The 11,707-nt window shown below is 51.2% G+C and overlaps 2 protein-coding genes across 27 annotated transcripts in view; one reads left to right on the top strand and one right to left on the bottom strand.

The window, feature by feature from the left end:
• Positions 1–11,707, top strand: part of LOC310827790 (cytochrome P450 2C25-like) — a 244,651-nt gene that overhangs the window by 160,330 nt on the left and 72,614 nt on the right. The window lies entirely within an intron of this gene.
• Positions 1,504–11,707, bottom strand: part of MAP4 (microtubule associated protein 4) — a 211,689-nt gene continuing 201,485 nt past the window's right edge. For all 26 annotated transcript variants that reach the window (XM_083703874.1, XM_083703897.1, XM_083703878.1 and 23 more), the window contains 2 exons: positions 9,875–10,043; positions 1,504–9,455 (listed from right to left, as the gene is read on the bottom strand). In XM_083703874.1, coding sequence (XP_083560000.1) covers positions 9,451–9,455; positions 9,875–10,043 — 174 coding nt within the window. In that variant the 3' untranslated portion in view covers positions 1,504–9,450. The remainder of the gene's footprint in view (positions 9,456–9,874; positions 10,044–11,707) is intronic.

Raw genomic sequence — 11,707 nt, 5'->3', positions numbered from 1 at the left:
CAAACAGTGGGACAACGTACTTGCAAATCTGACACCATCCAGATGTTCTGGATGTCGTCTCCCACAAGACTCGGCCTGCACAGCTGGGAGTTGCAATCCAAGATATCTTGAACACCGCAGGTTGGCTAAGGTTGTTTGTGTGGTTCTCCTTGATTTTTTTGGGTGGGTGTGTGGGAGGGGGGGGTTTTGTGGCATCAAGAGCAGAGGTCCTCAACTTCTGCAGGAAAGAGGCCAGAGCCTTAAGAGATTCCCCCCTCTCTTAAGAGGCCGTCGGCATTATTAATTCCTTATTCCGTTAGCTGGAAACCAGGATTATCTTCTCTGTGCGCAAATTCATTTTAACATCAGGGAGATTAGCAGCATGTAAATGCAGCCGATTTCAAGGGCTTTTCCTTTCTGCGGAAAAGACGCGTGTATTTTTCGGGGGGGGGGGCGAGGGAGCGTCACAGGAAGCTTAGAGGCAGTGTTTTAAACTCTCTGCCATTTGCTGCTTTTTGAAATCCGTACAGCACTCTGCTTTCACAGAATCGTAGAGTCGGAAGGGACCCGAGGGTAATCTAGTCCAACCCCCTGCAGGACAGATGGCCACCGGACCTCTGCTTAGAAACCTCCAAGGAAGGAGAGTTCATCACCTCCCGAGGGAGACCGTTTCACTGTTGAACAGCTCTTGCTATCAGAAAGAGAAAGCACTTTATGCAGTGTGGAGCTGAACTATGGAACTCACCGCCACAGGATTATAGAATTATAGAACTGCAGAGTTGGAAAATACCCTGAGGGTCATTTAGTCCAGTCCCCTGCAAAGCAGGAATCTCGACCGAAGCATCCATTTGGCAGGGGGAAGGAAAGAGAGGGAGGCGCAGAAATGACCGGCAGAATCCGAGACCAGGGAAAAGAGTCGGCGGAAGAAGACTGGAAGAAATTTAAAGACTATCTGCAGAGGCATTGTAAAATTAATGGATTTTAGAATGATGTTGGACAGAAATTAAGTGGTTACCAGCTGTAATGTAAAGGTTGAGAAATAATAAGTTATAATAAGTTATAATAAGGATTTGCTGAGCTAATGATTTGAACTGGAATACAAAAGGGGGAGGTGAGAGGAGGTCTGGGAAACAAGTTAATGGAAAATAAGTAATGGAAATTGTATTTGTTTTAATCGTTTTTAATTTTGTATTTTTGTTATTTTTTGTGTTTGTTTTGTTTTTGTACTAATTCGGAAATCTTAATAAATATTCTTTAAAAAAAAAGGAAAGAGAGGGAGGCGAGATAAGAGCTATAGCTCAGTGAAAAGGGACCTCCTTTGCAGGTTCAAACCCAGCTGCATCCCCAGGGAGGTAGGACTTGGGGAGATGTTCTGCCTGAAGCCCTGTAGACTTGTTATCGGGTCGGTTTAGGCACCGCTGAACTAGAGGAGCCAACAGCCACACTCTTGTCTCAAGGCAGCTTCCTACGACAGAGAGAGAACCCAGAGCCACAAAAAAATGAATTCAGACTAAAGCTGGCAGCCAAGGTTGAACATCTAGAAGCTTTATTTAAACCCTTTACAATAGGTAAGAATCACAACATCAAATCCGGAAACAGCTGCTTTTAAAAACGGAGACTGTCAGTAACTATTACAAGTCCGAGGACAGGAGAGGAAGGTAAACAGATAGAAGCAAACGGGTTTTAAGATCCTGCCGCCGTGGCAGCAGGGCCCTCTGAGCTCCCACCTGGACAGGTTTGTCCAACCACCTCTCTCCTGCGTTCCAGGCGCCATCGCACCCATGCATTTTCTTAACACACCCCTCCCCTCCCTCCCTCCCTCCCTCGCCCCAGCACCACCCGGCTAGGCTATTGTGGGAATACCTGCGTAATTCTACCTCGCTGCGTAGCCACGGCAAGGAGTGGCGCTCCCTTCTGGTTGCACAGCTGCACCGGGCGAAGTCGTGCGAGATGGCTCTGGCCCTTCGCCAAGGAGGCGCCCCAGCAACAACTCCCAGCAGTCCACAAGCCAGCATGGAGGGCACCAGCTTGGCGAAGGCTGTCCTACGGCTACAGCAATGACTTTTCCACGCGTGCACACACACACAAGGCAGGCATTTTCGCCAAGGCCGCCCCAATCTCTCTGCCTCCCTTTGCAAGGCCAGTGCTCATTCCCGCTCATTCGAGATGGGCAAATCACCCGCTGTAGTGGCACAGATAACCTAACCGCTTCCATCTACCCTTTTGCCCTTTCTGCACTGTCGCCGACGTAGAATCGCCAAAGCGAGGGGAGAGGAAGGGGTGTTTCTTAATCTGGATGGTGCTCATAATAGACTGCTGGGGATGGAAGCTTGATTACCCTCCCAATATTGTTCAGAGGCGGGAGAGCAATGGCACCTGCTCTCTCGAGTTCCTGCAAGCCCTCGTAGGAAACAGGCCAGCAGCCGCTCTGCCTTTTCCGACGTCATCACCACCCCGAGAAGGGGCTTCAAGCAGCGTTACGAAGAGGACATCCCTTTTGCTTCTCCAGCTAACTGAGCGGCTGTTGCCGTTTTCCGTTCTGCCATGGTTCCCCCAACATGGGGCGTTCCAGCAGGTTTGAACTACAACTCCCAATTGTATTTCAAACCTGATGGAGCACCGCAGGTTGGGGGCGGCTGTGATAAAACTATAAGAATCTTTACAAGCAAAGTGGAGAGTTCACGGTTTTTTACTCGCTTTAACCGCTTGGCGTTGAGCTGCAGCCCCACCCTGTCCAGGAACAGCCACAAGGGAATCGGTGCTTTTGATTTCCCAGAGCCTCCTTGGCGCATCTAAAGACCCTGGCATGCCAAAACTTCAGCCAGCATTCTTCGTCCCTCTGGACCAGCCCTAATACAGTTGGGTGTGTGCATGGCTTTCCTGAGCCTGTCCGCCCCACGATGGAAGGGAATCAGAAATGCCAGACAAATCAGAAATGCCACTTGCAAGCTACTCTGTCGTACAGTAGCCCAAGTGGCGAAAAGTACATTCAGGGTAAAGACAGATGTTTGTTTTAAGAGCGAGGGAGGCATATTGATGGTGTCCCCCGCTGCTCTGCAAATCAAAATGGTTTCTCTTTCCGGACCAAAACAGGTCTGCGGGTTTTCCAATTAGCTCTGCGTGAAAGAGCCAGTGGGGGGGGGGGGGAGAGGATAGACTTGTGTAGAGCACCTATTGGCTAGCTGCTGTGACATCAACAACTGCTTCCACCCTGTCATGTAGTTTTGCAACTGTTTTAAGAATGCTTGCAGGTCCTATTTTGGAGGAGGTAAGGCAAAGGATGGAAATTAACATGAGTATGCTGCTTTTAATAATAATAATAATAATAATAATAACAACAACAACAACAACAGTGGTGATGAGGCTGGCTTGATGTGCAAGGCTAGAGCAAGACACAGATGGATGCCTAATGGGTGAAAGGCCCACTCTTGACAGCTCTTAAAAGCCTACAGCTGTCTTTACCCTAAAGTCGTCTGCAAGGAAGGCGAAGAATTACCCCGGGCTGGCAGAGAGGCGTCCAGACTGCTGCCAGAGCCCCATACAGCCTCTCACCCGGGCCTTTTGATACAGACCCATCTCTGCTTGGCAGCAGATAACCCAATTCCTGCTCTGTTTTGTGCGTACCACTGATATGTGACACTATGGTGCTGAAACCCTCTTTTGTGGCCACATTTCTGCCCAAGAGGATGCAGCCGCAAGAGCATCACCCAAGATGGCAGAACCACCCCCCCATGCCAGCTGAAAGGCAACAAGCCCCTCGCCTCCGATCATCTATGCCACACACTTTCTTCACCAGCCTGTTCCACCCTGGCCATTCTCACAAGCGCAGAGGCTTCAAAACAAGGTGTTCCCTGGGCTAAGAGTGCCCCTGTGCCTCTTGCGAAGAGCAGAACCTCTCCTAATTCCCTGGGGACCAGCTGATGGCTACCTCAACCAGCTGCCTCCTAATCCACCACCGGACCAGCTGGCTAATCTCCTGGCTTCCTTGGGGGAGGGCTTGGCTTGCTGCCCAAGCGAAGCGGCTGTCTTGAGAAGCTTCTCGATTCCCTTCCCCGTTCATCAAGCAATTCCCTAAAAGCAAACTGCGTTTCCAAAACACCAGGAACTTCCCTTCCCCTCGGTCCAACCAGGGCATGCTCACACAGAACATGTGTTGCTGCAGATTAGGCATGAGAGATCTCTTGCATTTGTAATCCTCAGGCTCAGGCTGAGGGGAGCTGGGAGCCAATCAAAACCTAGAGCGCCACGGGCTCCCCATCCCCAGTGGAGAGGAGGCTGGGGCCGCCGTTTAGTGTGCAACTGGCCAGGCCTGTGGGCCTCACCACTGAACGGAATGATCAACAACACACTCAATATTCTATCGTAACGGCATAGTGCAAGGGAAAAAGGACAGTCATGAAGATACTATCTGGCGAAGCCTCATCTTCTTTCTGAGGAACCCCAAGGAAAGCAAGAGCGAAAACCACCCCCTAAAAGGACGCCGCAAAACTACAATTCACCTCCAGGTTAAAAAACTGCACACTCAAGTTGCATTCTTATATCTAACTAGTGCCACTGTTCGTTCCACCATCCAAGCTCAATTCAGCCTCATTTTGGGGGAAAGATGCCCAACACGGACGACCTTGCCCAACAACACAAAACTTCCAAGGTTCTGAGGAACTCTGATCCCCGATGGAAAGAACACAGACCTACGGTTTCTGTAAACTCCAACTCCCATTGACCCCGCCCAGGTTGCATGGCCAATGGGAAAGGACGATGGGAGTTGGAGTCAAAGCTCTGGAGGACCGTGGGATTCTCAGCCTGGTCGTCAACTGCCCAAAGCTCAAATAGGGAGCGAGCCACACAGCTACAAGTGCACGGGTGTGTCTTGCTGCCTCCTCCTTCCTCAAGCCCGTTTACACCACGAACTGCCAAAATGGATCGCCTGGATCGTCCACCCTAAGCCAAACACTGTCCTGCAAATTGGCCAACTCACGAGGGAGGCTGGTTGTGACGTGCAGAGCTGCAGTTTCCACTTGCTGCCCTGGGAAGAAAAACCTAACCATGACCTCCAAGGGTTGTGCCTCTTAGGTGGAAAAACTGGATGGCAGCTCCCTCTACACTAGCTAGCACGAGGCCACGATCCACGAGGGCGTTCTCCCAATGGGGATTCCGCAGGAGAACGTCCCATCCCAATGGATTGCGGCCTCATGTTTCAGGTGCATCTTCCACCCTTACAAAATAAATATCTATGGCAACATTTTTCAGCTGCACGGAAACCTGACGGTCAAACAGAGACAAGATCTAAGCCAAGTTCTCAAACACAGCTCTGGGAGCAAGGGCGGTTCATTTATTGCTTTCGCTTCTTAGCCTAACAGCCACCGCCTCTAATACTTCTCATGATCCGTTTTGTAAAAAATACCTATGTAACCCCCCCCCCCAATGAAATCTGCTCCTGCCCCTCCAAAACAAGAGGGAGGAGGAGACCAGCGCTGGGCTACGAAAGCCCTTTCTCCCCAACCCACCCCGCCCCGCCCCAGAATTGCAGTATTTACAAGCTACTTTCAAATCTAAAATTGCATTGTCGTAAAAATCCTTATTAGAAACCAAAGCTGGGGACTAAGAAAAACTTCCCCGTAGCAATCGTCTTTAAGCGTCTCTCCGGGTCTAAGGCTAAAAACACAGGCACGACACGTGTTAAGTGAGCGTGTGGTGCGGGAACGAGTGCGCGCACACTGCAGAACTGGGCGCAACTGGAACCTGCACGTTCTCAAGACAGGCGAGTGCTAATATCGACCACCTCAAAGTGATTCGGTTCGGGAACAAAGAAGGAATCGACAACCCTTTACAAGACACTTTTTTTTTGCGCTATCACGAAAGATAAAGTGCAATGTTATTTGACTTCCCAACTGAGAGTCCTCAAGCGACGGATCGTAGGAGAAACACATCTGGGCATCGTTGCAAACAGGAGAAGGACCCTCCGGCAAACAAAAGTCAATTGCTCCTCAACTTGGGGGTCAGAGGAAAGGGAAGCCAAGACAACGGGGGCTTCCTGCTGAAGTATCTGAGCCCCCCAAACACTTTTCTGCAAAAGAAACTGGGAGTCTCAGCTTCTTTTCGTTCTTTTTTAAAGCATGCGCCCCACAAGCTTCGTAGGGCAGGAGGTCGATGAGGCAACTGCTTCCCTTTCTACAGAAGCCCAGGAAGCTCCCATTTTCGAGCACACAGGCCGTCCTTATTGCTTCAAGGGACAAGTTTCCCTGTCGGACGAGGGGGTCAGCTAAGCAAGCGCTCCCCTTCTGCCAACAGCACCCCCTTGGCCTGGCAGCGGGGAGGTCAGCGGAGTGGAAAACCCAAGCTGGTGTTTAGAGGTTGGGCGGGAGACGTCATCAGCCGCAGGGCAGGGATGTAGACCGGAGGGGAAGGGAGCCATGCATGGCAGGTGGAAGTGGAGATCTCGAAGGGCTGGAACACAAAAACGCACAAACACAAGTGGACCTGCTCCGCTAAAAAAGCGCTGCCGCCCAGGGATGCTGCTAAAGCGGCGCAAGGCAGTGTCTTGCTCCTGAGGGGAGCAGTTCCACTGTTTATAGGCCTCTCCGACTCAGGAAAAAACCTTCCTGGAGGAGCCAGGAATCCAAAATCTAAGCAGGGGAACCAGTTTGATGAGATGTTCACCTATGCAAACCTCGCCGGGGCAAGTGGGGAGGTACCACTGGGCTTTTGCAAAGCTATCCCACCCATTTGAAGGCGGCTTTCCATGGGGCCTAGCCCTCAAAGCAGAGGAGATTTGGGGGTGTCTCCTATTACATCCCCGTCTTCAGCTTCCACCGCCTGCATTGCCTGTTTGAAACAAAAGGTTGGAGTTGCCAGGAGAAGGTCTCTCAGGGAAATGCCAGGATAGGAAGGAGGAGGAGGTGGTGGTACCGGGGTGGCGGATGGGAACGTGCGAGGAAGCTGCACAGCAACGTGTAACAACGTGGGTGAGGGGCTTCCTGAGATCTGGAGGGCGGGAGAGCCAGTGGGAAGCAAGCTTTGCAACAGACTTGGAAGCAGACTTGGAATCAGCATGGCCAAGATGGAAGGTGGGCAACATGGATCACAAGCACACATACATATATTTCTGTACACTGACAGGCCCCTTTCTAGGTGCAAAACCTGCAACTTCCTCCTTAAAAAGTTTCTATAGTATTCCAAGGAGGGGAAGGGAGATGCAATTCATGAGATTTCAGCATACCGTTTTGATGCCAAAAAGGGGGAAGAAAAAAAAGCCCCGCTAAGGTTTTAAAAAGCCATTTTATTAGAAACCATGCAACCTTTAATATTTATATATATATTTATTTATATATATATAAAAAAACCAACAACCACAAGTGCAATATGTCTTTTGTGTGTGAATGCAGACCCTGGGTTTGCTGTGTTGCTGAAAAGCACACTGTGACCAGAGATTAAAGGGGGGTAGAGCTGTGCTATCATCGCTCCTCCTTCCCACAGCCATCGTCCCCTTCCTGCCTCCCAGCAGAAGTCTGCCTACAAAACACACACACCCCGCCCCCGCCCAAATATTTATTCTCTGCGGTTTGGGTTCCCCCTCTTCCTTTCAGAATTCCCCCCACGACTCTTACAACACACCATTTTCAAAGTTTTATTTACATTTCGTTTTAGTGTCATTTGCAATGCAAAAAAATATTAATAAAATTGCCGAAGGTGCCCAACCTCTTCTTGGCAACACTCCCCGCCCCCATCCAACCCATACCCACCCCTAGAAGAAGAAGAAGAAGAAGAAGAAGAAGAAGAAGAAGAAGAAGAAGAAGAAAGGGGTCTTTTCTTCCAAAGGAGAGCAATCTCTGCCTCTTTCTCTCCTTGGCACCTTCAGATCACCTAGCCAGCCCCATGCACATGCTGCCTCTCGTCAGACCCTCAACACTTTCCCATGACCCTCTTGGTATTTTGGGGGGTGGGGTGGGGCAGTGGCCAAGCAGTCTCCCCACACCACACCCTCCCCAACTCTGCCAGCATGCCCCACTGCCAGGGGCGAGCTTCCTTATAAATGCCAGACTCCATCCCAGCCTCTGTTCCAAGGTGCACAGATCCCGGAGCCAAACCCATCGTGCCTTGAGGATTAAATCCTGCAAATATATTCCCCTGCTCTTTCTCCAGGATGGGCAGCGAAGGATCCGCCCCCCCCCCATGGGAACTAGATCCTGTTGAGATGCAATTCAGCAGACCCTCAAAAGAGCCAGGGCTTCTCTCTGCAGCAGTCAGTTAAAAAGGACCTTCATGGCTTTTTTTTGGGGGGGGGAAGGGAGCAGCGAACACCATTCCTCTACCACCCAAAACCTCCTCTCAATGCATCCTCAAGAACTTTTAACCAACGTGGCTTAATGCCTTACTTTGCTCCATCATTTCAAAGTTTTTTTTTCCTTTTTAAGCACACACAAAAAATAAACACCACACACAAATGAAGAAAAAAAAAAAAACGAAAGAAAAAGAACACAGTTAAAATGGCTGGATATGTCGATAAGAAGCCAGCAGCACTGCAGCAGCGGTTAATGTTTTTGTTTTTTTTAATTCTCCTATGGCAAAGGGCAAGGGGGGAAGGGAAGGGAGCGCGGTGAGCCTGCGGTAACAAGCGACAGAAATCGGCAAACACTTTATTGTACTTTTTTAAATCACAAGGAGGAGGAGGAGGGTTGGGGGACTGGGGGAGAGAAGGAGGTTAAGGAGTTAAAAGAGTTCCAAAAGAGAGTGAAATTATCATGTGTGAGAATAATAATAATATATAGACCAGCATTAAATAGTAGGCAGCGCGAAATGACTGACGCAGGGCAAAGGGGAGATGCGAATGGGTTGCTGGAGGGGGAAAGAGGGAAGCAAAGCTGACTCCCGCTAACTCCCGCCTGGGTCTCGGGCTCTGCCACGAGTGGGGCAGACCAGCGTTCCCTCCCTAGTCCCCACACAGCAAGCCAGGAAGGACGGGACGAAACCAAAACAACTCCAACGCACACTCGGACACCCCCCGGGGAGCCCATTTCTGCACCCAGAGACACAAACCAACCACCAGACGCCACAGAGGCTCTCCGGGGCAGCCCGGCACGCTCCAGAGAGGTCCCCTGCCGTGGGGCAGGGAGGCCAGCCCACCTTTCCAGGGCCAAACAAAGCCAGGCTCCGGGTCAAGGGAGACGAGCTTCTCGCGAGCGGGAGGAGGGCAGGAGGAGAGCAGGAAGGGGACAGAGTCACAAGCCTTGCTGAGGAAGAGCGGCCACCGTCTCTTCCGCGAGGGGAGCCTGCCGTGGCGGCGGCAGCAGCGGCGGTGGTGGCGGCGGTGGCTGCAGAGAGGTGGAGGCGGCGGAGGCCAGGCTTTCGCTGACCGAGGTGCTGCGCCGTGGGGAGGTGCCGCCGGAGAAGACAGGGGGGTGGTTGGAGGCTGTGGGGTCCGCCCCGTGGTCCGTGCGGGCCTTGGCCTTCTCACGGAACATCAGCTTGTGGGACTCAATCTGCAGCGACACAAGGGGGAGCGGGGGGAAGACGGCAATGGGGGGTGGGGAGGGAGGAAAAGGGGGGGCGGAAGGAAGGCGACACCAGAATGTCATCGTTAGATGCCTGGAAAATAAAAGGGCAGGTGGCTTCATTAACAAGGCGGTGCGCCGGGACGTTTCTTCTCCCCTTCCCTCCCGCTTCAGAAGTCGGGACGGTGGGGGGGCGGGTTAAGCCGCCCGGCCCCTCCGCACTCTGCCTCTCCTACTAGGGAGGAGGGCAAGGACTTCTGCTGCCTCCGAGAAGGTTCCTTAGGAAAAGCTGCCTGGTGTCCCACCCCCAATTTCCACCTCCCTCTCTCATCACCCCTCACCTCCCACCCGCCCCCCATCATTGCAAAGCACCTTTGGGGAGGCACAGAGGAAGGCCTGGCACTTACTTGTTTCTTGTATGTGAGTGTCGAAGCACTGAATTTCCCTTTGGTCGCCGCCACCACCCTGGGCGGGCGTGGGCAGCCCTACGCCATTCTCCTGCGTGGGGGGGCTGCCACCTGGCGGGGGGGCGGTCACAGCTCCGTTCTGCGGGGCTGCCTCCTCGCCCCCCTCGGTCTACAATGAAACAATGGGGTGGGGGAGGACAATGAGGCGTCAATACAAGGATGGGAATGGGATGCGGCGAGATGAAGGTGGAGGAGGCACGCGCTAGCAGAGAGACGGACAGGTGTGTGGCATTCCCAAAGCAAAGGAAGGATTGGACTCTAATTAATAAAATTCACACAGAGGCTTGGCCAGCAAGACTCTGGGAGGAGTGCGTATAATAATCTGTCTCTCCCCCCCTTGGCCCAGGTCGTTTTATTCACAAAAGAACTTTTTACACAGTGTTTGTAAGAACCAATCAGATTTCCTCTGAGCATTTCAAAAAACCCCACTTGGGGACAAAGTTAGATCAGAAGAAATTCTTTTAACTACAAAGAAACTATTTCCTACTTGAGCATACATAGTAGTCCAGAGTAAATAAAATAGGAAGCAATGCTTTTAGGAAACCCAGAGGTCATAAATAGCAGTAAACGGTATTTACCATCTCCTTGTGAACTCTCTTCCTGAACTCTCTTCCTGGCCCCAAGATTAACAAAACTAACAACAGCTACATTGAAGAAACTGCCTACTATCTTTATGTACTGAAGATGCCTGATGAAGCAACTGGCCTGTGTTTCAGAATGCTTATACGTGCCTGTCAGGCGTAGAAAATGAACAGTAGAGAAAATGGCCAGAAATGCAGAGGCTTGTGGGATTTGATCAGAAATGATTGTCAATGAATCGAACCCAGTCAATGCAATGCTTTCATCGCGGACACAATGGCTTGATGCATATTTTATAATTCCTCATAGTAATCCCATCTGATCACTACACAGGTGGGAGGGGCTTCTCTTAGGAGGTGGCCCACATCGCCTACACAGGTGTGTGAGCCTCACAAGGGAGGGAACAAAGGCAACCTAGCCTCAACAGCCCTGAATCACTGCATGCTCCTCGCCTTGCTGGCCTCCTTCCTATTTCCGCCACCACCTCCTCCTTTCTTCGATCAACACACAAGACGCTCACTGAAATCTGTACGTGATTTCAGGATCCTAATGTTGAGATACTGCCAGGGAGACGGGGGCATCAGGCAGGCCCCCAGCTGGCTCCAGTCACCGGCCGGCAGCCGGGCGATCACCAATTTCCCTTGGAACAGTATCAATCAGCGACACGAGCCTCTGAAATCTTCAGAGGACTGTACACGCTCTATCAGCAGAGTGAATAAATCTTTTCACAACGGAAGAGGCGGACAGAGCCATGTGTAAGCATTATCTACAGCATAGTTCAGGAACAAAGGAAAACATGTCTGCTTTCTTTCGTCTCCAGCAAAACAGCAGTACAAAAGCAATATACAAAATGGAAGTTCCCAGCAAGTGCTGGAAGTAAACAGGCATGTGAAACACAACAGTCATGCCTGTTCACTTTTAAGGTGGGACGGAACTATAGCCTAACATCTAATCCTTACTTTTTTGGACTGCCCCTGCATGCAAAGGTAGGCTCCGGTGGACTGATCGGACAAGACCCAGAGTGGGTCCAATGGTCAAGAAGGCGGTTCAGCAGGGGGAAGTGAGGGGGAGATGAGGCCAATCCACTAGGGAAGGGAGCCCATTTAGGAGAAGGAAAACTCTGATCCTAAACTTCCACTGCCTTATGGGATATCTTCAGGAGAAGAAAAGGCTAAGGAGTAAACCTTACATAGA

This window comes from Podarcis gaigeae, assembly GCF_964106915.1.
Source record: "Podarcis gaigeae genome assembly, chromosome: 12".
NCBI lineage: Eukaryota > Metazoa > Chordata > Lepidosauria > Squamata > Lacertidae > Podarcis > Podarcis gaigeae.
Note: the sequence above shows the minus strand (reverse complement) of the source record. Positions and strands in the feature narration are given on the sequence as shown.